The sequence below is a fragment of the Porites lutea genome, chromosome 4 (genome assembly GCF_958299795.1).
Source record: "Porites lutea chromosome 4, jaPorLute2.1, whole genome shotgun sequence".
Taxonomy (NCBI): domain Eukaryota; kingdom Metazoa; phylum Cnidaria; class Anthozoa; order Scleractinia; family Poritidae; genus Porites; species Porites lutea.
The window spans coordinates 36,717,058-36,743,306 of record NC_133204.1 but is presented as its reverse complement, the minus strand read 5'-3'; the positions used below and the strand labels follow the sequence as shown (position 1 = coordinate 36,743,306).

At 40.7% G+C, this 26,249-nt stretch overlaps 2 protein-coding genes across 2 annotated transcripts; one reads left to right on the top strand and one right to left on the bottom strand.

Moving 5' to 3' along the window:
• Positions 1 to 182: 182 nt before the first annotated feature.
• On the top strand, positions 183 to 6,632 carry LOC140935551 (solute carrier family 2, facilitated glucose transporter member 8-like). Its single transcript, XM_073385111.1, has 4 exons — positions 183 to 461; positions 2,888 to 3,094; positions 4,404 to 4,707; positions 5,293 to 6,632. The coding sequence occupies exons 1-4, from the start codon at positions 282 to 284 to the stop codon at positions 6,030 to 6,032; spliced, it is 1,431 nt and encodes a 476-aa protein (XP_073241212.1). The 5' UTR covers positions 183 to 281; the 3' UTR covers positions 6,033 to 6,632.
• A 2,070-nt stretch (positions 6,633 to 8,702) lies between these two features.
• LOC140933462 (uncharacterized) lies at positions 8,703 to 22,836 on the bottom strand. The gene is made up of 3 exons (XM_073383019.1): positions 22,775 to 22,836; positions 11,013 to 14,905; positions 8,703 to 9,378 (listed from the first exon to the last, which is right to left on the bottom strand). Exons 1-3 carry the CDS (start codon positions 22,799 to 22,801, stop codon positions 8,826 to 8,828), a joined length of 4,473 nt encoding a protein of 1,490 aa, XP_073239120.1. The 5' UTR covers positions 22,802 to 22,836; the 3' UTR covers positions 8,703 to 8,825.
• Between the last annotated feature and the right edge of the window lie 3,413 nt (positions 22,837 to 26,249).

Below are 26,249 nucleotides of genomic sequence, written 5' to 3'. Positions count from 1 at the left end.
ATATTTTTTTCATTCTTCTTTGATTTAAATTTAAGAATAATGAGGCTTAATCTTTTTGTAAGCACACCCTGCTAAGTTGTTGATGCATGATCGAGCAACTAGACAACTGACTCATGTTGCATTGATTAATATCACGAGGGAGTCACATAACCCAATTCTATCATCTCCTTAAATCGGCTACCTTTAGCAACTTGCCTCGGCACCTTACAAGATCGTTCCCTATTAATTAAGCCTGAAAGAATCAACAACTTTCTCCGACTTCTTCGGATAGTTTTGTTGAAATGGCAAATAACAAAAAAGAAAGAATTGGAAGACCTATTCTTGCTTGCCTCATAGCAGCATTGGGGCCGGTGTGCTTCGGGTATTGTTTAGGCTACTCATCAGCCGCGCTTGTGGATCTAAAAAGCGCCAAGGCGAATTCTGCAATACGCTTATCCGATTCACAAGGATCCTGGTTTTCTGTGAGTATTTTTTGTTGTTAGTGTTTTTCAACTACGCACTTTTTTTGTTCTTACAATGTTAGGAGTATAATTTTTGGAATACCAGTACAGCCTATGGATAATGTTAATTTTCGAACACAAGAAAAACCGCAACTGGGGTACTCAAATATGCGAAATAGGCGAGATGCTCGTAGCCTTGTTAAGAGTTGTGGACTTAAATTGCTCAGGAAAAACGCCAATATTTTCACCTGTATGGGTTTTCGTTTGGCGATGTGCGAACGAGAAAAAGAAAACATTTAAGAACCGGGGGTACTCCCTACAATGGCCTATACGGCCAAGGAGGAGGGGTGCCTTCATATGAAATGGTAGGGAAATCTGTCATTTCGCTAAGTCAAAAGGAGCAGAAGGGATGGATTTTTAGACTGTGAAAAAGCCGTGAAAAACGTTCTAGTTTTGTGATTTAAGAAGTTAAAAGGGATGCAAAGTTAGCGAATGTGAAAGGGGAACCATTTGGTCAAAAGAAGGTACACGACAGGGGTACCTTTTCGCACAAAAATGGTATATAAAAGGGTAAGAGGTTGGACCTCGTGGCTGAGCAACCCCCTAAAAACTATGATGAGTACTCCCCTGGATAAAAATAAAAAAAAAGGTAAACAGAATATAGACGTTTCTATGGCAATCAATCTGACTGTTTTTCTGTCGGTCGTATCTTTTAGGGGTCAAATAAGGCATGAGATATGCTCGAATTGGTTTCATTTAGCGACGAGCATCCCTCCCGTCTCAAATATGGGATCCATCCCCGCCTCCCCCGGTTCCAAAAAAAACTCAATCTTTTTCTAACATTGTCTCGACCAGCAAATCCATAAGCAAAATCCACCAGCCGCTACCGACAAGGCAAAATTTGTCTAGTTTCCCCTAGCAAGTATTTAATATCGACGGTAGGGTTGCTGAGCCTTGCATCACTATGTTTTCAGTCTCTGAGCAGGTGAAAGTGATGACCCTAGAAATAACCTCTCTCCGTCCCACTGCACTCCGTCGGTTGCAGAATTTGCCGCACAGCTTTCACATGCTGGTCTGTCCTACGTCCATGCACTACCTTACATGATTTTATTAGCTTCAAAACATCCCCTCATTCTAGTAGAAAGAAATTTTCGAAAACTAAAGTCAGATCTTTATCTTTTTTAATAAAAGGTACTGCGCCGTCGTTGAGCTATATCACATGACGTTTCTCTAATTCTTTTTTGCTTTAAATCTAAATTTTGCAAAATCATTCTGCATTAGCTACTAAGTCATCTTAAACTACTTTACTTATACGTTTTAATTTCCCCTCATGAAGGTCATGTGAAAATTTCGTCTTACTCATGTGTTTATGACATGTTATTTATGGGAAGACAAAGGGCAAATTCCTCATATGACATATATTGTGAAAACAAAACATACAAGCTTAAGAAGTCCATCCCCTTCTGTAACACTTTACTCAGTGAAATGAAATTTCCCGAAATGTATCAAAGCTGCGATAAAAACGAAAACAATATATCTGTACTAGTCTTTCGAAGATGCATTCCATTTTTAAGGCGTTCTGGAGTCAAAATTAAATGACAATTTTTCAGTTCAAATTCCGAAACAAGTCCTTTTGTTTACATTTACGTTCTGGTATTATAGCGTTATTAGACATGCTTATTTGCAGCCTGTTGGCCAGGCGTTCAGACTTTGCGCTGCGCATAGCGAACAAGCTGCCTTATTTGCAAAGGAAATGTATTTTGAGAAAACTTACTAAAAAAAAGTACCTCGTTTTGGTCGAAATCAACCAGGTGTCTACCTAGTCTCCCTCGCAGCCGCTTTCGTCTCGTCACGTAACGCACATCCCCCAAAAGGCAGGAGCGTTGCGTGACGAGACAAGAACGGCAGCCAGGGAGACTGGCGTTTATCACGTCATCAAAGGAACGTTTTCTATTCCTAAAAAATACGCCAGTTCACACGTGCGTACCTGAAATAATTCTGAAAATGAAAAATAGTAATCATAAATAGAAAAAGCAAAGCAGAAGAACAGAAGATACATATGTGGTAGCTTAAAAACGGTGCATCTACTTTGTAACTAGCCAAACAATTAACTGTCATGTTGAACACCTACATTTCCGTTTTGAGGTATTTTTAATGCAAACAGCACTCCTCAATTGTTAATTGGCGGTTTCAGTACTGTCCGTCGTCCGTCTTGTAGAGGTGTCCGTCTTATGGAGAGTATAGTTACAGTAAAATGATTGAAAAACGACAGGGACAAACACCAGGTCTTCGTCTTTTTAATAGAGGTGTCCGTTAAGAATGTTTACCGTACAAAGGTTTAACATTCACATTCGTATGAAGTTCACTTAGCGTCCTCACAATAGGCACAGAGTACCAACCCAGGTACCAACCTAACAACCTTGTTGCCAATCTCATTTTCTTTGCAGTCCCTAGTTACGGTTGGTGCAATATTTGGAGGTCCTGTAGGGGGGTGGTCAATTGACCAATTTGGTCGCAAGGGGACAATACTACTCTGCGCAGTCCCCTTTGAGCTTGGATGGCTTCTTATCGGCTTGGCAAAGAATCGCGCTATGTTGTACGCTGGTCGCATTATCACAGGCCTGGCGCTAGGAGTGATCTCACTTGCTGTTCCGGTAAGATACTAAGGAGCTTTAGCATCGACGACGACGGCGACGACAGCGAAAAAGTCACTTTTAAAATGAATTCGCGTTTTTTCAAACTGCATCACGCTTAGCTTATTCCAATTCACTGAAAATGTCAAATGTAGGCGAATTTCCGTGGAGTTGATTTCTTAGGGACTACACTCAAGTTTTGAAAGAGAAAGAAAAATTCGTTTTCGCTTGTTTACGTCCTCCATAAAACGTGAAATTAGGCATTTTCAAGCCGTAGTCGTACAGTGACGGAAAAGAAATGTACAAAAAAGCGTGCTGCACGTGCAAAGTTGTTGTTTTGCAAATCAAACCTAATTCTTTTGTGCCGTTCTCGCTGCCGTCGCCGTCGTCGTTGCTAAAGCTCCTACTAATCTGTACGAAGCGGGTAATATCCTACGTTCGATATATTAAAATTCTGACATGACTCCGAGCCTTTCTGGTCATTTTTTGTATATTTGGTTTTGTTTTCTTTGTGCTCAAGACTCTTCTGGGAATTGCGAGAAAATGGAATCGTGAAAAGTTTGCAATTTTGTCCCTGAAGCCTTGGAGTCATGATAGAATTTTAATATATCGAACGTGGGCTATTAAAAGAAGGGCTGAAAAAAATTGTGAGATGGGTAAGGGGCTAGCATATTTTTAACTCTAAAAAAAGTCCTAGAATCACATACCTTCGTACCTTACCGGAATTTAGACTGCTAAACAGTCCGTACGTATCATAAAGACTTTTGTTCTTGGGCCATCGTAGCTTAATAAAAAAAATACAACACAAACAGAGGTGACATGAAACATTGGTCAAAGCCACTGGACATAACATGAAGTGGGATCGTTTTGACATTTTAGCGTCGGGCAAATCCGATTCAATGAAAAGCTGATACATTCTTAGCTGTTGCCTTAAATAATATTACTGTTAACAATTTTGAATTCGAGTCTTAATCTCATTTCCAGACCCCTCGTCAATAAGGTGTAAATAGTCTCGTCATAATCTGTAACGGTCACTTTAGATCACTTTTGAAAATGTATGCTAACCAGAATATTAAACGTCAGGTTCATATAAAAATGCAGAAGTTAACAACTGTTAACTGTGTTTTATTTTTTATTCAACACTCCGTATTTTTGCGTGGGTGAAAAACGTACAAAAGGTGTGGAGCGAAGGTGAAAACACAGACAGAGTGAGACTAGCAAGAGAGTAAACCGACTGTTTCGCAGTCTACTAGTAATTATTAAAACTGCGCATTCTTCTGGGGGCAAAAAATTAACGAATAACCATACTAACTTCCTTCTAAATTCGTAGGTGTATATTGCCGAGATTTCGCCCCCACGACTCCGTGGGATGCTGGGTTCTGTAAACCAATTAGCAGTAACAATGGGAATTTTATTGGCCACCGTTTTCGGTGTCTTTTGTAATTGGAAGTGGCTTGCTCTCGCTGGTGGCCTGTTTCCAGCTCTGCTTGTGATCTTTATGGTTAAAATGCCAGAGACTCCACGTTGGTGTTTCGGGAAGAACCAACGAAGTGAAGCTGTAAGATATATCCATTGGCTACGAGGTTCTGACGTCGACATCGAGGAGGAATGCAAGGCCATTGAGTCTAGTCTGGGTAAGAATTATACTTTTTGTCACTGAGCAACTGGCTAATCCCCAACCCTGTCTCGGTCTCCTATTAATCACTGTTGACGAGAAAAGCGCGGTAACCTTTCCATCGTCCAATTTACCGATTTGCCGTATTAGTCTCCCGCGGCCGCTCTGTGACCGATTACAAATAACAAGAGACGACTAAGGACGAGTCAGACTTTGCAAATGGTTTCGTAGACTCCCACGCATAGGTTTTTTAGCGCGTCACGCGTTGCGCTGATCATCATCTGCTGAAAAACCTAAAGAGCGTTTACGCGGGACGCTAACGGTTTCCGCTCTTTCATTCGCAGCCGGTGGATCCAGAAAATTCAGAAAGAGGGGACACTTGCTATTGAATATGGATACTATTCATTTCACTGGGAATTCTTTAAAAGTAATAGTGGAAATAGGTGTATCGCAGAACTTCGCGAAGTTCGGGGGGAAGGCCCATAAAATCTCAGGAATGGATGGGGAAGAGAATTGGAGTTACGCACCCTTTCGATCCCACCTTTAAAAGAAAAACCTAAAAAAAAGAAAAAAATTACCTAAATTTGTTTCCTCTTATTTGCAGAATCTTACAAGAAACCTTCAATTCGTGAATGGTTATCGCCTTATTTAGCAAAGCCCCTAATCATCAGCATTGGATTAATGTTCTTCCAACAGTTCTGTGGAATCAACGCAGTTCTTTTCAATGCTGCAAGTATCTTTGCGGTAGCAGGTTTTAAAGACGGTAAACTCGTTAGTATTTCAGTTGGCTTGGTCCAGTTCGTCGGCACCGCTTTAGCGTGCTTGATCATGGACAGGGCGGGAAGGCGAATCCTTTTATTAGTAATGGCAGTAGGTATGGTAGTCACCCTCGCGGGTCTCGGTTTATACTTTGAAATCTACATACCGCCGCATGGAGATAAAGCGTCTTCAGTCGCGCTGGGGTCCATAAGTCATTCTGTAGAAGCATCCAAGATCAGCTGGCTGTCCATTTTGTGTATAATTGTATTCTTCCTCTGTTTTTCCTTGGCTTGGGGTCCAGTTCCATGGCTCGTCACCTCCGAAATCTTCCCCCTTCGAGCCCGTGGTCCCGCCTGCAGCGTAGCAGCCATAGCCAACTGGCTCTTTGCTTTTATTGTAACTTACTTCTTCGAAAACATGCAGGAATCTCTCACAATTCAAGGAACTTACTGGTTTTTCGGCGGATGCTCATTTCTGGCGTTTGTTTTTGTTTATCTTCTTATGCCGGAAACAAAAGGGAAGTCGTTGGAAGAGATAGAAGCTTTGTTTGGAATAGACAAGAGTTCCTACGACGTGATTGATTAGAGGAAGTGTTGATTCTGACAAGACCCTGACTAGAATGAGAGTATTTGTTTTTGGAGATTCGAATTTAAACAATACTTTTTATAACCACCTTTTAATACTTTTATCATGTTTATGGTTTATAATCCACCATTATTTTTTATATTTTTCAATCAAAAATGAAATACCCCTTAACTGGGTTTAAGTACTGAATTGCAAGAGTTTTGATACTCCAAATCATCAAGGATGCAACATTAGCATTTTTAAGATATCCACAAAGAAAGTATCTTATGCCTAATTGAACTAAATTCAGTTGTTAAGAAATCGCTGTTAGTTCGAAGATATTTAGTAAAATCCAACTAGTGGTCTATTATCAATGCTACGTTCTGATTGGTTGAGCTACTACTACGCTATATATTATAGTCCACTAGTAGCGAAGAGCTCCGGCTTTGAAAACCAAAACAATGACGGCTGAAGTTGTTTTATCTCGATATTTCTGAGTTTGACCAACTACGTAGTTGGATTTTACTAAAACAATTATTCCTCTCACCCTCAAGGCCTATAGCCCATTCGGCCTCATGGGCTATTGACTTAGAGGAATAATTGTTAAATAGCCATTCCTCTGAAATAGAAGTAAATTTTATCGTTAATTCTTACATCTAAAGTATAGGATTTTTTGTAGGAGGGGGTGCACTCGTCTCTTGCTCTACTTCAATACCAATAAACCACATAGCGCTTTTTTTCCTGAATACCAGTTGTTTTAGAAAACCGCAGGTCATCTCAGGGGGGGGGGGGGGGGGTGCGCACCCCCTGCACCCTCCCCCTAGATCCGCCCCTGAAATCAGCCTTGTAGCTGATTGGGCTAACTAAAAATAAACCTCGCCTTTACTTTAAATGCCTACAAAGAATAAATGAAAAGCAATCCAAAAGTGAAGCCAGTATTTCTACAGAGCCTGTATACACCTCACCTCTTCTGATTGGTTGAAGCAAATTTTCAACCAATCAAAAGCACTACCAAGGTCAGGGTAGTCACACGTCATCAGTATGGAATTTGTGCGCTCGTCCCTCAGACTTCATTTCGCGAGGAAACCTTTGGTGCCGTCGCAAAATGTCGGCTGTTGTCTCAGGCTATAAGGTTCCAGCTGGAGCAGAAAACAAACTTTGGAGGTATTAATTGGACTGTGCATGAGGGGAAATCCCCCAAGAGATTTACACAAAATACATAAAGGCTCTATCTAAACGACCTATAAAAGCAGGCACACATTATAACCCGCCAAACAAAATGTACATGAATTAAAGGAGCAGAGTCACAAAGAGCTACCTAAAATCTGATAAAAGCGTTAACATTCTCGAACATGAAAATTACTAAAATTTGTGGCTGAAGAGCGCTTGAACCGTTCAACCTCTCCTGGTTCCTGTGCGACGTCTTCGCAGGCCTTCTCTTTCAATTTTTTAAACCTTTGGTGGTGTATCCGAGACGGACCACATGACTCCAAACGCGAAGACAGCCGGGATTATTAGGCCTGGGCACTAGGCAACGACAGACCAACTTTTTCAAGTTGGACAATTACTCAAAAATAATTGATTATTGTTCCCCTTCTCCTTTGAGTCTGGATTTAGTTCTCTTTGATTTCTCTTTGGTTATTCCAGATCATTTTGCGCGTCCCCTAGTGCACTTTATGTGTTAAGATACGTTTACACGAAATCTTCGGAGAATTCTCCCGAGACTTCCCCTCTAACTTCCTCTTAAAATGTCATAACGGGAAAAGTAATTTTACAATTTATCTGTTAGACCCTGTTCGCCCTACGACGAAAAATAGACTTAAGCATTTGCAAAAAACTTGAAAATTTTGTAATCACCAATTTTTCGTTTTTGCATTCTTTTTCGTCACTGAGATACGCGAAATTTTTCGTATAACTAGAAACTTCAATTAAAGGGACTTTAATTGGTCATGTTCGCGAGATAAGATGACCCGACGAAGAATGGCTTTTAACGAACAAAGGAGTTTGTCACATGACAAATTATCGGCCTTCAAATATTCTCCATGGTATCTTTGAAGTTTGGTGACACTTGAGAATATTTTGGTAGGTGAAAAAATCGTTCGCACAATTAATGGCTTCCTATTAGAAGAATTTATTGCAAAACAAACAAAATTTTGCGTAGTGCAAACAGGGCCTTTTTAAGCTGCTCGACTAGAATCCACCAATGCCTCAGTCACAGACACCAGGATGGGTATTAGCTCAATAACTCACGCGTCACTATTTTTAAAAAATGATCTACACTCTCTCGGCTCATGCAATCTGCGCGCTACGTCGGTCTTAAATCATGTAACCCAAAACAACTTTACTTTTTGTAGTTGTCCCGTTGCACTAACGCGAAGTAGCCTTGTCGTTGTGACTGATTTTTCAGCTGTTAATTATGTTTTAGGGACATGCTGTACGACCGCTCATTCGAACGTTGTAAGCAACAGCTAGAGTAAAAATGCACCCCCAAAATGTTTGATGCAAAAGTTGTATGAAGGGGAAGACTTGCACAGTAGAACCTCGATAAAACGAAGGGCCAAGGGACTGGCAAAATGGGTTCACTAAAACGAGGTTTCATTATATCGAGGCTCTATTTCATATATTTTACTATTACTGGATTACTGGGGTAAAGAAAATCGTTCGTTATACCGCGGACTTCGTTATATAGAGGTTCGTTAGATCGAGGTTCCACTATACCTAAAACATACCCAAGGGGTCATGTCCGTTTAACATGGCCCTAGTCATTTTCAACTTGACGACCAGTTCGACATCACAAGTGCTATGACTTAATAACTAAAAAACCTTCAGTTCTTTAAGATCCGATGAAAGACTAATACCCTTGTGTGATAGGCTAGATCTTTCCTGTAGACACTTTTCCACTTCTTTGTGTCCAAACAGTTGAGCACATGTACTCGGTGTACGCCCTTCCTTGTCTACTGCAAACAAATCTGCTCCCTTTTTCATCAACAGACGAACTACGTCAAGATGACCAGAGCCTGCAGACACGTGCAGCGGTGTCTCTCCATTATCATCACGCGCGTTGACGTCACTTCCTGCATCAATTAACACTGGAATACATTTTATCCTACCGAGTGCAGCAGCCGTGTGAAGCGGAATACTGCCTTCTGAATCCCTTGAACCAACCCTTGCACCATGCTCAAGAAACAGTTTAACTACCTCTGCATCACTGAAGGCTGAAGCAAGGTGCAGTGGAGTACTCCCTTCTTCATCCCTGGCTTCAATGTTTGCTCCATTCTGAAGAAGTAAACTAGCTGTGGATTTGTGATCGAAGACAGCGCAGATGTGAAGTGGAGTGCAACCTTTGTAGTCCTTAGCTTCGAGATTACTACAAATTAAAGTCGAAAGATTTAAAAAATCGCAAAGCAAGTTTTGTTAATTAGCTATATTCGAATCCCCCATAATACACTGTGTGCCCTACAAATTTTTCATACGTTATTGTTTTCTAACGACCTCCCAGGAGCATTTGACGACAATAGGTTTATGCGACATTTTGGGGGCAAACTGAGTGTGCTATGGGACATTCGAAAATAGAGATGAGGAATTATGAGTTGCAATTCATCCAGTTACACCTCTCCAAAACAATAAGACTTCAGGACAGCTATAACTGGCGTTTGTAGAACTGAGAAGTGAGTGTTGCTGGGAGTTCAATACAAGAGCGAACTCGTCCGACGCGGCAAAAAAGTGGTCATTATGTATCGGTCAAATCGAAGCTTCAACATCACCCGGGACAACCCCCAAATTTCCCCCTTCCCCGAGCCAAAAAGTCTTTCAAATGCCCTATCACAGATACATTTTAGGTGATCAAGTGCTTGCACCCCGGGGAAATTTAAACCGTATTTCTCTACTATGTGGTGGCTTTCTAATGCTCTTGAACCAGAGTCTGCAGACAGGTTGCAATAGATAACATCGTGCACAGTATAAATGTCACATGAAATTGAGTCTATGGTTCAAATTCCCCACCCCCCGAAAGATCCTGATCATGAAATCCCCTTCCCCGGGACGGCAAAGGTGTCAAATGCTTCGGGTATACCTGGGGGGATGTTGAAGCTTCGATTTTTCACATTATTGGTGAATTACCGTTCACAAACCAGTAATAATATATGAATAGAAAGGAAAGGAAATCACTACCGTCAGATGCTTTGGATATCACTTCTTAATTACCATAAACATTTTGCGAACTTTAGTAGCTTTGTCTTTCTCCAAGAATAGTTGTTCATCTGAGAAGTTATCTCAGACAATCTACTCACTTAAATGACGGATGATCATTGCAGTTATATACGCAACTTTTGCAGTTGCGAAAAAAAAAGCCTGAAGAAAATTCAGGCTCGTACGGGATTCGAACTCTTGACCTCTGCGATACCGGTGCAGCGCTCTATCGCAGAAGTCAAGAGTTCGAATCTCGTACAAGCCCTAGTGTTTTCAGGCTTTCTTTTCGCAACTGTAAAAGTTGCGTATATAACTGCGATGATCATCCTTCATTTAATTCTTCACTCCACAGTTAATGATTTTCATATATTCAAAACTTAATCTACTCACTGTTTCATGCCATACCCAGGAACCTTTAGGATAGGTTAGAAAACTCTTTTTTCAACCAAGTTATCGGTGTCCGGATATTGGATGAAACTCTGCGTATCGTGTTTGATATGTCACCAAACGATGGAGACACTTCAAATGTGAAGCCGATATCTCACTGAAGAATGAGTTACAGCAGAGCCTCCACTAACGGTCACCTCTCTCTACAAGGGCCACTTTTTTACTCTAGCGAAATACACCCACTCTTGATTTTTAGAGGCTAAAGGCCACCTCTGTATAATAGCCAAATACCCCTGTTTCCAAAATGTCAGCTAAGGAGAGGGAAGACTTTGCCTTCAAAGTACCGACAAAAGCCCGTCTCGACCACCATCACGACCTTTTTGCAATTTTCGTTTTGGGAACAACATAAAAAACCTGCAATCTTACCTTCCGTGATTAACCAACAACGAAACCGTTTCTTTTCCTCCTGAACAGCAGCCTACGTGAAGAGGGGTGGCTCCTTTATAATCCACAGCTCCACAATCGCCACCATTCTTCAACAACAATTCTACCAGCCACTCGTCGTTTCCAAGCAAGGCAATATGAAGGGGAGTGCATCCGAGCTCATCGACAGCATTAACGTCTAGCCCTTGACGAATCATCCTCTCTAAAAGACGATTATCGCCATAATATCTGGACATGTGAAGGCATGTTTTACCCTGAAAGTTGGTAGCAAGGGCGTCGCTTCCATTCTTAATGAGAAACTCAGCAATGTTACTGTTGCCACGCAAAACAGCTACGTGAAAAGGTGTATTTCCTTGTTCATCTTGGCAACAGACATCAGCACCTGCCTTGATCAAGAGCCGCGGTGAGTCTGGTAAGTACGCGCCGTAAGCAGCTTCGTGAAGGGGACTACATCCATGTTTATTGACCGCATTGACATCTCCTCCCTTTTTCACAATTTCCTTAAGAACACTGGGTTGACAGACAGCGAAGTGAAGGGCCGTGTTCCCTTCGTTATCTGCAACATGCACCGAACTTCCACGTCTTAGCAAAATCTCACAAGCTGTTTTGTTAGGATTCCTTTTAAGACTAACTAAGAATGGCGTCCGACCTTTCTTGTTCAAGGCAGACAAATTCGCTCCTCGATCAATCAGTCGTTCTATTACTTCTGAAGCTCCATATGCGGCTGCCCGGTGCAAAGCAGTGTCCCCATTTTTGTCTTTTGCGTCAACCTCAATGCCTTGGTTTAATAGATTGTCCAAAGTAGACACGAAATTACATTCCGCAGCAAAATGAAGCGTTGTTCGACCTGTTGGAGTGTCGATTGCCAATATGTCGCCACCATTGTTCAGGTATATTTGGATATAGTTCCACTCAGGGTTTTTGTAAGGACATTTGGATATTTCCCCAAGAACTGTTTGTCCACTTAGATCGCGTGCATTAACGTCGCTACCTTGATGAATAAGAAATTCCAAAAACTCATCCTGTACAAATTTTCCAGCCAAGTGAAGAAGTGTTCTTCCCTTTTTGTCAACCACTGTAACATCACTTCCATTTTGAACCAAAAGCCCAGCAACATCAGCGCAGCCTGAAAACGAAGTTAGGTGCAAAGGCAGCCATCCCTTGTTGTCGGTGACGTGAACATCAGCACCATGTTGAATTAGTAGCTCGACACAACTGCGGCGGCCTTCATATGCAGCTGTGTGAAGTGGGGTGCGATTTTCTCTGTCAACTGCTCTGACGTCAGCACCATGTTCCAACAACCACTCAATTGAAGAGCTGCTTCCAACCGACGCAGCAAAATGTAAAGGCGTCTCTCCATTTTCATCAGGCACATTCACACGAGCACCATGATGTAAGAGCAAGTCAAAGAATTCTCTTGTGGCACTAGGAGGTACATAATGAACTGGCGATCGTCCATAAACGTCGGTAGCATTTACAGAGCTTCCTCTATTCAATAGGTATTGAACCACAGCCACTCCGGCGTCTTCAAACTCAAGATACCGCATATGACATAGGGCGAGAATGAGAGGGGTTCTACCATGTTTGTCCTGGGTATGGACATTTGCCCCACTTTCTATCAGCAATTTTATCATCGGTAAATTTCCATGACTTGCTGCTACGGCGAGAGGTGTTTCGCCTGATAGATTCACAACTTCAACGTCAGCACCATGTTTTAAGAGAACCTGAGCTGCAAGAATACCAGAAGAACTTGCCGCTACATGCAAAGGTGTCATCTCGTCGTCTTTCACATTTGCATCAGCGCCATACTGCAATAAAATTTCTGCAAGTTTTCCATTGTTGTTTTCTGAAGCGTGGTGCAAGGGAGAAAAGGAATCACCGTAGATGTTACCGGTCTCACAGCCAAATTCAAGGAGGAGCTCGGCCACCTGATAAAAATTTCTTGAACAAGCTAACGAAAGAGGTGTTCGAGAACCGGCGTTCTTAGCGTTTATGTCGGCGCCAAACGAAATGAGAAGTTTAACAACTTCTAACACACGTGGAAGGTCAGCAAATTGAATGACACTGGTAAGTGCTGTTTCTCCTTTAACGCTTTTCATATTCACGTCTGCGCCATTTTGTAGAAGATAACGAACCGACTTGATATCTCCACGTCCAGCAGCTGATGTCAGTAAAGTGTCACCATCTACGATTTTATCACAATGAAAGTCATCCTTACACCCGAGAAGCCCAAGGATGTCAGAGAAGCCATGCTTAGCTGCAAGTTCCGAAAGTGATGTATCCTCATCTTGCGAGTATGAAGTATCAGCGCCTCTTTCTATCAGAAGTTTAGCTACTTTCTCTTGACCCGCTTCCAGAGCACAATACAATGGAGGACGATGACGATGTTTGAACTCGTACCAACTCGCGTAGTCATCTTCCTCACTATAGTCTGAGCCACTGGCATTATGATCATCGCCTTCATCTGCTTTGGGTTTGTTGGTTTGACCGTTAATGTTAGCCCCTCGGTCTAATAGAAAGGCAACAGTCTCACATTGTCCAGATCTCACTGCTGACATCAAAGGCGTTTCATTATACAGTGTAAGTTCATCTACAGGTAAACCGATTTGAAAAAGAATGTCTAAAACTTCTGTACGTCCACTTGATGTCGCGCCTATGAGCAAGTCTCCGTGTAGGTACTTACGGCGTTTTGGATCGGTTGAAAGTTTCACGTCGCATCCACTATCGATCAAAACTTTGGCTGTAGCGGCATGACCACCCTGCAAAGCCTCATACAAAGCCGAACATCCAGAATCATCACGTGAGTCAACATTTGCCCCCTGAACAAGAAGATACTTGACTGTATCGGTTCGGCCCTTCCCAGAGGCGGCATGTAGTGGAGTTCTACCGTAGCAGTCTCTTGCATGAACATCTGCGCCTTTTTCAAAAAGAAACTGGACCAAATCTCGACGGGTAGCCAAATGGAGAACTGTCTGACCAGAGCCAGTTTTTGATAGTACATTCCCACCACTTTCAAGGATAAATTTGACTACGTCAAAATGGTCTCCCTCAGCTGCACAGTGCAAACAAAGTTGGCCGCTTTCATCAGCTTTATCCAAATCGCATCCATTTATTAGAAGAAGTTTGAGGGTTTCTAAGTGCCCATTCTCAGCAGCTAACATAATTGGAGTTGTTCCGCTATACGCAACGGATTTCGTAGCATCTGCACCGTGCTCCAAGAGAAGACGAAGAATATCGGTGTGGCCACATTCAGCAGCTAAATGAACGGGGGACGTATACTCAAGATTCTCCTTCGAAACTTTAGCTCCAAGCTCTATTAAGCGTAGAACATTACTTATTTTACCGCCTTTTACAGCATGGTGAATTGGGCTTAAATACTCTATATCCTGTGCCTCTAAAGAGGCGCCTCTCTCTATTAAGAATTCTACAACGTCCACCTCATTGTACCTAGCTGCCAACATCAGTGGCGTTTCTCTCAGGCCTTCCATCAGGTCGGGTGACAAGGAGTCAACATGCTCACCACACTCAAGCAGCCTGCGAAGATGCTCCGTATTTCCCCTTTTTGCAGCCAAGTGCAAAAGAGACTGGGATTGAAAGTGTTTTGTAACTTTTTCAACAAGTTCGCTTATCTGCTTGTGCGTTTCTGAACCTTTCAGTCTCAAGACTGTCAAAAGAGATTTGCCAGGAAAAACCGACGAGTTGTAGCCAATCTTAATACCCATAGCTATGGCACTATCAAGCTTGTCTGGACTGTAGTTTAAGATTGCATTGACAGTCTCGATGTCTCCTTTAACACAAGCTGACTGTAGACAACTCAGGCCGCTTGTCGTCTCTGGTGTGATCAGTTTATTAAAGGCCAAAGTCTTAAGGGACAGCTGTAACCAAAAGAGCACAGGAAAGTTTTACAATTGGAGCTACTATGAGTAAATAACAAAAACAACAGGTTTACACTACATGTAGAGTTAATAACACAGTGCCACTCTTGCATCTTCTCTGCAAATAATTGTTTTGTTTTTTTTTGAGGCAGAGCCCTCTTAAAGAATCTGTTAAACACGTTTAGGACAAAAGCTATCGGAAAAATCGAGAATCTCAAAACACGCTTAAACAATAGTTGTTTACTGTCGGTACGCTGAAATCCAAGGGGAACCAGGCGGGAACTGTCCATTACCAGAACCGATATTTTCAGAGAAATGTGCTCCCTGTGAAGTAAAGTATTTCCGGACACCAGGACAACTGCAGTGGTTCGGTGCACTCCACTGATATCGGCTTTGTGATCGTTTACTAGCACAAAGATACGCCAAAATGGTTAGTGGTTAACCCCGAAAAGAACTTAAACTGTCAAAACGACGTTTCTTTTAGTGCGATCTTATGTCAGAATTTAGCTCGTGAATATAAGAACATATCTTTTGATCTTTTCAGTGTTTTTCACCTCTACCTCTACAGAACAGCTACCACCACAAAAAAAATTGAAAATGAGGTGGCTTTCATTTATTGTGACATGAGGGCGGCGTCGAAAACAAACATTTTTGGAAAGCCTTCTAGGAGACAGGTAGTTGGGGGATATAGTTTTTTTGGATGCCCTTTAAGGGGTGACAGGGATGGTTTTTGCCAAACCGTAAAAGGCTGGATGCAGTCTAGGACTACGTAGTAAACGTTTGGTTCACCATGGGTGGGTGGCACAGGGGGCAAAGAAAAATTTTGCAGAAATATCAGACTCTATAAAACACCATCAAAAAACATTTTAAGTCTTCCGCTAGTAGAATTAAATGAGTTGAATAATAGCAGATCAGGACTACAAAATCAAGCCAAAATGTTTGCACAGACGTGAGGTCTTTATAGCCTCTATCAAATTAAGTGAGGGTTCATAGTTTATGTAGAGAAGGGCTAAAGTGATTTTTTTTCCGTGTAATTTTTGGAAACCTCCCTTGATTTGGTATGTTTTTATCTTCGCCCCCGTTGTTCCATATCCAACAACTATAGGGAAAATACATGACCTCCTTTCCTCTGCTACCACTCCCACCTACAAAACCCTGATAAATAGATCAAGACATTTAACCACAGCACAACAATTGTTTAATAGGCAAAAAACTAATCAGTTTTGTTTATTGCTATTGAAAAACTTAAATTTATCAAACTGATAAGCACTGTCTAGCTTCACCACCAATAGGATTATAAACTTAAGAACACGGACTATCTCCTCAGCAAAGGTTCCAACAAGCAATTCATCGATACAATCCTACCTAACAAATTAAACAAAAATAATAGGCACGAGGGGATAATGGGAAGGGCAAAGGGTGTGGTTCTCCTTCCCCCATCACCTCTTACATGTATCATCCCCTGCATGCTCCTTTTTTCCCCTCTCCCCAGTCTCCTAGTGACACAAGGAGATCCATGGGGAAAAGAGAGTAACACAGTGGCGGTTTTTATTGAAACTTTTTTGATACCTGCCCCCCCCCCCCCCCCCCACAGACCTTCAGTCACATTGGCCAAATTTTTTTATAGCCCCCATAGACTATTTCCTCAGCAGAGGCTCCCGCTAGCAATAGATAAATAAAATTATACATTATACATAAAAAAAATAAACAAAAATAATAAGCGCAATGGGACAATGGGAAGAGCAAAGGGTGTGGTCCTTCTTCCCCCATCACCTCTTATCATCCCCTTACATGCTGTCTTTTCTTCTCACCCCAGTCTCATAGTGACACAAACAATTCCCTGGAGAAGGGAGGGAAACACAGTAATGGTTTTTGTCGCAACTTTTTAGCTATCCCCCCCTTAAAACCTTCAGTCACATTGGCAGATATTTTCCATAGCCCCCGCTAAAAACTAACTGGAAAAATTCTTGCCCCCCCCCCCCCCCCCACCCTCTACATAAATCATGAACCCTCACTAAGTAGGACTGTAAGGTATCAACTCTCAATAGCAAAACATAAAATAGCCAATTAGTGAAGAAAGAGTTACTTAATCTTGTCATAATGATATTTAGAGTAACTGCGGTTTCAAATCCCAGGATAAAGAAACTGAAACTGAAGGAAAGAAAGAATGACCATCATCAATTTTCTTCCAACAATATCCATACATCATCAGGAGAAAAGGTTATGAGAATAAAATCAATAAAATGATCACCAAAGGAATAATGTTTGAATTTCTTTCACATTTTCTCAACTAATTCTTTGAAGAAACGTATGGAGATTAGTCTGGAGAATTCGTTTATTTTATTTGCCAAACAAAATGTACAAAGAAACAAAGAAAAAAAAACACTACAGGAAGAAAGTGGCGAGGAAGCCTTGAAAACAGGATTCTGGGTGGATTCTGGGTCTTAGAGGGTTAAGTGAGTAAATAGAGATTTGTTGGTAGTTTGGTTGAGAGGATGTTCCTTCTCTTTATTTGACTCTTATTTTAGAAGATTGCTTGTTAGGCTAAAAAGTGGTATTAGGTTACATGGGTCCTCCCGAATAAGATCTCTTTTTAATGAAGCTTTGGGAAAGTTTTCGTAATCTGACACCCTTCCAAAACACAACAAGTATCTGTAACTGGCTTATTGTATACAAGAAAACATAGCACTGTATTCAGTGTGCAAAGAAAGTCAGCTTTGCCTGAGCTTAACTGAAACGTTATTGTAGCTAACCAGGAAATTTTCTTGGATGAACAGGATAAGCGAATACATGTAATTCGTTACTATTTATTAAGTATTGCTTTATTAATTCATTCTTATAACAATAGTAATAATTCCACTTTGTCATATGAGCTTGAAAAACAGATTTTGATCAGCATGAATTTATGAGAAATCTTAACTACAATGTATTAATTTTGTCTTACAGTACAGTAAATGACCTATTAAATGTGTGGGGCATCTATTTAATTCTAGCGGTCCAAGTGGGGTGTTAAATAGATAGGAGGTATCTAAAAGAGAGAGGCTTTTATTTTCATGACTGTAACAAGCTCAACAAAACTAAAATGCTTTTGGCAAAAGTGTGAAGAGAGTTAAAAAATAGCAGAATATCCACTCCTTATTGATAGGTCTAGGCTCCCTAGAGTTTCAAATCCCAACATCAATGTCAGAATCTTCGGTCATTGTTACTGTGTGGCTATCGTTAGTCTATCTTTACCTTAAACTTTAAATTGAATAAGATGAAATATGCAAACCCTGGTTAATCAAGCAAGAAACTGAATGAATTGAAGGATTTTGCACCTGTTTGCTAATAAAAAATTTCCTAGTACTTTGGAGTAATTCTGTAGAGGGTGTCTATTAAACAGGGGGTGTTTAATAGAGAGGGACATCTAATACAATTTTAACAACATAGAGAGGGCGTTTATTAGATAAGACCTTGGTGTCTATTTGGAAGTGGGCATTTATTAGGTCATTTATGGTACTTTAATTTATAATTCGCAGTATCCTTAAAAACCACTTACCCGCTGGACAAGTTAAGAACATAATTCTTTAGCTGCACAAGTGCAAAATCCACTAGGGTTTGTGCATATGTATTAGCTTTGCTTTCTACGGTCACATTACATTTTCTACATCTGTATGTGTGATCAATGGTACAGTTGTTGCAAAACAAGGGGGTTTCTTGAGAGGTGAGATTGATGGTGACAAGTTTGAGATCAGTGAATATCCTTAGTTGCTTAAGTGGCTATATTACATCATCTCAATTGGCCTGGTGTAACCATAACCATGACATATTTCAGAAAGAAAGATACATTCCATTTTTCCAATGAAAAAAGAAGAAAAGTGAATCTCAGTCTACAGTGATCAAAATTTCTTGTACAAGTTTTTTGAGATCCAAATTTTGAACGTATCTGGAAAAAGTTTTCATTATAACAGGTGCAACAATTCACTGCAGCCCATGACACATTTAGAACCAAAAGAATATCTTCACTCTTTGTAGCTCAAGCAGCTTAATATATGATAAAATCTTATCTTTTTTAACCTTGTCAAAGTGAAATCATTTGACACACTTTCGGTCACTCTCAAAGTGAATATGACCTGCAGTGCCCAAAGGAATAAGCTAATTAGCCTTATCAGGAAACAAACACCATGTGAAGTAATGTATATTACTGAATAATTTTTAATAATCTGATTCCACTCAGATTTCTATTTGTTGAAGTTAACAGTTACACTTTATTTTTGGTGATGACTAAATGATGCACTATGATCATCACATTTCTGCTTTTTTTTTTTTGCGAATCCAGGCCCTTGATCTTCATACTCAATCAATTCAGAAACAAATAATTGAATATGACATAACTAGAAAATTTTATATCCTGAAGAGGACTCGACTGTCAAAACTTTTAGCAAGGAATCCTGTTTCATGTAAAATTAATCACCTCCTCATTTCTTTTCTAATCCCTAAGCAAGCTCAACTCAATGCTTATAAGAGAGTTTTTGTTGATTGAAAATTATGGGATAATTCTAGTGTTTCAGTGAAAATTCTGCATATGGTTCCTATGATACTATGTAAATTCAATTCTCACCCAGTAATGTTGGCACTAAACTGTGCATGTGCAGGATAATTTCTGCTTAACTTTTCGATTGTGTTTAAGTCCCAATGTTGTTCCGTACATTTTACTACAATGCAAGTACACATAACATCTATACTTGGCTGTACATTATACAGGTTTTACCTATAACAAGGTTCTACGTTTTTTTAAATACTGAAGTCACTCGACTGTGCTACATGTAACTTGTAGCCTATTATTATCAGACGAATCAACAGATCAAACACATTGATTTTTAATTAAGAAAAAACACCGCACGTAATAGACAATTTTAGCATGTACAGGGACCGCGGAGGGGGAGGGGCTGGTAGGGCCGCAGCCCCACCACTTTTTTGCGCCCCTGCCCCCACTTTTTCCGCTTAAAAGAAAAATAATTAAAAAAAAAAAGAATTGAAACAAGTTTTTTTTCCGTCTATATCCCGCTATATTCTCTGTATTTTCTTTAATTTCAAACGCCAGGCATTTTGTGGGGCTCCTGTGCTTTTCGCGGTAATTGTGCTCTGGGGCCGACTTCCCCTTGATCAAACGCCATGCCTTGGCCACCCCTTCGCTTCTTTCGGCAGCGTGTTTTGTACTTCCAGCTCCGGCAGAGTTTTTTATCAGTTTTATCAGACGAAATGAAGAAAATTACTAGCTTTTTCAAGCCAAACAAAGGTGAGTAGTTGTTTTGAGTTGATAAAAGTTTTATCTTTTGTCACTTTCTCCTTTCGAATCAATGAAATTTTCGATGGCAGGAAGAATTACATTACTTGAACAGTGAACAGCCATAGTTAGAAATTTTTCAGATCACTTCAGTGTAGTATTTTCTATACTAAAATTGTAATCGCGTCTTTTCTTGCATTGAATCTGAACTGACCGTGAATGTTGGTCGACCTATAAAGAGCAACAAATACACTGGATAAAGTATGCAAAGTCACGGGACAGAAACAAATCAAATACTATGATTTTATTCCTTTTTTCGATTTTCAATGTGAAAAAATTATTTTCAATTGTCAGCCCTGCCACTTTTCACCTTGCTCCGCGGTCCCTGATGTATGTTTTGTTTTCCCATTTCAGACCACATTTGGTACCCCAGAGAACTGTTTCTTTCAAATGTCGTCCTATGCATGTGCATCCAAAATTGTGTGTTTGTATAATTTATGAAAAGACAAAGACAAATTCCTTGGAGAACACTGGAAAAGCAAAACATACAAGCTAATATAAAAAGGTCCAATTATGTAAACTCAGTTAGATGTAAAAATATTGTAAACCAAATGGAACCTCAAAGAGGCCATATTTGGTACAAAACCTGTTCAGGGGACCATCCCAGGGGAAGAGACACATGGCCACTAATTTAAGGTTGGCCAGAAAAGAGGGTTTGTTTTTTAAGTGATTTAATGACAATTTTGTTGGCAGACATAGTAACTTGTTGCTAAATAGAGGGTCATCAATATTCATATTACCATAAATCGTCCTTTAAACCTGGCAATATTTCAAGCCCTTTTGAGAGGGGAAATTATTTGGGAGGGGGCCATTATTTAATTTAGAAAAGACTATGGTAGCAGTTCTCCATAAAGAACTAGAATACAAAGTGGAGGAGCTCACGAACAAGAAGGTTGGAGGTCATGCAGCTGAGGATCAGAATCAACCCAAACTTCCAGCTGGTAAATAAACCATCCCGGATTAGTCTACACAAAGTTTGACAGGCATGATTGATTAATACAGTCTATCATTTATTAGAGAAGAATAATTAGGGGACAGGAGGGGGGAGGGGACTTAATAGAGAGGGTGCACTTATTAACTTTCTTCCCCTGAAAACGGGGGGCTTATTAGAGAGTGGGAGGCTTAATTTTAAGATGATTTATGGAACTAACAAGTAAAAGGGAAAAAGGTTTATTATTCATTCATGCTCAGTTTCTGATTTTATCCTAACCCCTGGCTAATTTTTTAACAACCAGCTACCACGGACCAAATTTGGATGATGTTTGCCGTCAAAATGAGTCACCTTCACAGATAATGAACAGAAAAGGGGAGAGCAGATCAGAAGGGGCACAAAGTTAGTTATTTTGGCACAGTTGGAGAAAATGGCAGGAGATTTCACATGAATAGCCAAACTGGAATAGACGTACAAGAATAGCAAAAATACAACTTGATTCAATGATAACATTGCTTTTCATCAAGAAACTGCCAAGCAACAAGCAAATGAAACGAGGACGAGAACTTTGCATAGATCATCATCAAAGTAAGCATGTTTTCATAATTAGTTGGAAATATTCGGAATAAATAACAAAAAAAATTGCCTGATTTGGCTTTTGTATGATATGACTAATTATGAATACCGTAAAATTCTGAAAATAAGCCCTGGGGCTTATATTTTTCAAAGGCCCTTTTTGAAGGGCTTATTTTTGGAGGGGCTTATCTACGGAGGGAAATTTGCCTCTCAAAATCGATTTGGCTAGCCTTATAGTTGGGAGGAAATTTACCATTTTTGCTTTGTTTTACTTTGCATTTGAGGACAATTTCCAAGTACAAGCCCCCAGGGGGGCTTATATTTGGAGGGGTGATTTAACGAAGGGTTTTTTGGGTTATGAGTTTGGGGGGCTTATATTCGGAGGGGCTTATCCATGGAGGGCCTTATTTTCGGAATTTTATGGTATCTTGGAGGGTGTTATCCTCCTCAGCCGAGCCTTCCTTGATCTGCATAATGATTTAAAATGAATCCTTCATATCACTATGATATATGTATACTCCTGAAGCCACATCCAATAATTATCACGACTCGGAAGAAAATACCTGTTTGGTGGCAAAGGACGAGTAGACTTCCTTGCTGGGCAAGTAACTTTTAAAGGTTACTTGCCCTATGGGCAAGGATTCAGGTGAGTCATCCGCTAAAAAATCATTAACTATGATGACCAAGAAGTGGTCCGGCAGGCAAGCAACATATGTTTAATAGAGCTGCTTGCTCAAAGGAAGTGCTGGGATTCAACTTTTTTCGAGCCTTGATTATGGTAAGTTATCTGTATCATTGTGCAACGCCACGTATCATGATGAAATTTGCTTCAGTTCCTGTTGTTCTCAGCGAATCTAGCGATCAACAGGGAGCACGCGTATGATTCAAGATTCCAGAAGCCTATGGGCCGATGATGAATGTTAAGATGGATTCAAGGGCTTGCCATAAAATAATTTGAGAAGTGCAAGAGGCGATTTGCGTATTTGTTCCAGCCTTGCGACTAATATTAAAGAAACAATGAATCTATAGAACGTACCATTCTTTTTCCAGCTGGATCATTCATCTCGATCGGTTGTGGTCGTGTTCGGTCCTGTTGCTCAAGAAATTGACCGAGAGAGACTCAGTACCACTATGATAGTAGCTGGTTTCACCGGAAGTGAGATTCAGAGAGTGATTACTAGGAGTGAAAATCCCTTTTTTTTCATTAACTAATAAAAAGAAAAGTATAGCTATGAATTGAACAATCTAGACTCAGACAATTTCCCAATTTGGATTCAAACGACGCATACTTTAGAATATTGACAGAACTGGGTCTATCGCGGCAACTTCCGGTTTGTAAAAGTCCAAATTCTTCTTGCACCACCCAATGGAACTTGCAAGAGTCGGCAGAAATGCCTGAGAAATCATGGTTCCAAGTATCGGAAAAAGAAGAATGGTGAGTTTTGTTTGTTTGAGTTCATAAATCTCTGATTAAGTGCGTTTTAGTGAGCATTTGCTGCTATTGCAGTGAAGTAAAGCTAAACCTTCTCAGTGACAAACGCCGCCAGCTAGCTCTTCGCTTGCACACCAATGCACGACCTGCACGTGCAAGTTCTTAATAGCCCAAGTTAATCCAATTTACTCCCATACCACTGCCTCTTTATCGCAAGACATTACATATATAGCTGCAAACTAAGCCACGCAATCCCTTTGCTACAAATTTAGACACAGTTAATCACTCTTTCGATGGACATTGGAATACAGATAGCTTTTGAAAACACTGAATGGTTTTAATCTACACCCCAATATAGCCTGCGTAGCAGGCGTCGAAAGGGGTAGGGGATAGGGAGAAAGGGAAAAAGGGAGAGGGGTTGCGGAGAGAGGGGAAGGCGCTCCCTTCCCTTTCCCTCTTTCGTGCTTTTCTCCCTCCCCCTCCACCTCCCCCTCCCCTTTTTGCGCCTGCCAAGCAGGCGAAGTCCAATACAAACATCTAAATTCCTTCATTCCTACCTAAATCTAGGCATACATAAAACAGTACATAAATCCATGATCTAGGTAAAGGAATCGAAGCGTTTGGTCCGTTTGCGTTATTGTTGATTAATTTATTCCTTTCTATTCCTCACCGCAATGAGTTTGGTTCCTTGCTATAAAGGTACAATTGATATATTTTTTTCACGTACTATTAGGGAGCATTCGAGAGTAATGGTTGCATAGTTTATTTGCGGGAGTGAGGTCACATTGGATAGAATCTTCACATATTGTCTATTTTATACAGAGTTGACATGTTCCAAACTTATCTGGAACGTAATTGTAATGGTGCTAAAAGTTTAAGTTTTTAAGCGTCCATTTTTTTCTGATGGTTAAAATTTCTGCGGGATGTTTTTGATAAGCATCTCTTCAGCGAATGTACAATTAAATCTGCAGCATTACTTCAGTAAGGCATTCCGTATAAGCTGTATCATTAATTCTTGTTTACAGTTTTATCATGCACAACGTACTGAACTATGATGACACGAAGCCGTCATGTTAGTATGGATTTAGCCTGCGAGCAAGCTCTCCTATTTGGGCGAGCAAAGTGAGTCTCGCGAGAACGCGCGAGCGAGCGGCGAAGCCGCGAGGGGCAGAGGTAAGAAAGCATTGGCCGTGCGGAACTGAATGAGGCCCAGGGACTAGCGACAACGCTTTGACGGACGGCTTGGTAGCCCGAGAGCAGGCTCACCTTACGAAGTGAGCCCTGGGGGTGCGAGCTTGACAGCTTCGCCGACTAAAAAGGTCTATCCGATCCGACTCGGAGAACTCATTATATCAGGGGTGACACTGACATCCGCCTCTGGTCGTGGAGATATCAACTCAACTCGTTATCTTCTACAAAACGGCAAAGATGTGAGTATGAATGGCATCACTGGAGAAACAGCACTGACCAGTGTTATCCAATTCGCCGCACATCCACGTATTTTGGAGGTTGTTGAACTCTTTCTTTCTTTTAGCGCGGGCATCCATCCAGTCCAAATCAAAATTTGTCGCGTTCCGTGCGATTTTGGTGGTAGCGTACGTGTTATATTCTAGTATTTTTAATTATTTGCAAAGCAAGAACTTGCTTGAGAGCGTAGTCAAGAGGTTACTTGCCAAAATAAATCAATAAAAGCTACATGGCTTGTTATTCAACTTTGCCACAAGCTCATGGAGACGTTTGTAAATTCAGCAGAAAAGTTATTATTTTGCGCACTCTATTTGCAGAACTCGTTTTGTTGTCTTTCATTGTGAATAAAACCGCAGGGATTAATATTTTCTTTTGAATTCACTTACGTCCATTAGTTGTTGAACGAAGACTGCAAGCGTTCTACAAGCATCTACAGACATGCTTGATGTTTTACCTTGAGCAGACATTTTACCCAGCTCTTTGAATGAAATATCCTTGGTTGTGGATGGCGTTCCCCTCGTAGCATGTTGCACTGTCTTGTACCTCTTACAAAGTTAAGACCAACGCATTCGAGCAGGACCACGCACTTCAAAAGCACACTCCTCTATGAAGGCGCTTCGTTTTGTCTCAATCACCTCGTCCTGGAAGTTACTGTTTTCTCCCGTAATGAAGGGGTTAATCTTCAAGTCATCTCCAGCGGTCACATTACTTAGGACGTCTGCGCCGGTCAGGCAAAATGGGAAAAGAAGGAAAACCAAGGGCAATGCGTTCAAGATGTACACTAACTTGATAATCGGAATCCAAGAACGGTTACGGTAAAAATTTCAAATGGCTGCTTTGGTTTCAGTCTTCCCTGCCTCGCTTTCGACCATTGCTTTACCCGTGTTTTTTGAATGAGAAAGATCTTCACGATCACTGAGAGTCATAAGAAGGGCCATTTGCAAGGCATTTTACACCTGCTAATCATCTCGCTACTATTTTTTTGATTCGCACTTGTTTTTGCAGTATGAAAAAGGTTCTATGGAGCATCTTTGTCTGCAAGCCTAAGAGTAACGCAGGAGTATTGATCTGCAGTCGTAAGACGAGTCGGTCCAGGAAAGTTACTTCATCAATCCGAGTTTACACGGTTATGAATTCTTCAATTGTAAAGTACATAAACGCCTTGATTTCTCGTGTTTCACAACTTTTAAGGAAAAAACTCTAAAATTTGGTGGACGATAAAATGTACGACAGGAAACGAAAAATGAAAGATCATTCTCTACTATTTTACCTCCTTATTTATAACTAACAAATATAACTCTCTTTTTGAGAAGCACTGTTGGCTTTGCGTTATGGCGGCCCTCACATCGCTGAGTTCCGGGATGTACTCTTGTCCTTGGGACGAAAAATTGCCTTCCTTTACAGGTCGTGATCGAAAGGGATAAATAAAAATTAACGTTCTTCTCTTGGCGGCAATTGCTTAAAGTCGATCACTATCCCTTTTCCTTTTCCCGTATTCATGTCGAGCGCCATACGATTCTCGATATGATATCTTACTACAGGAAAAATGATACGAATGAACAAAACAGGAAGATGAAACATGGAAACTTTATCAGGTGTCGCGTTATCAAAA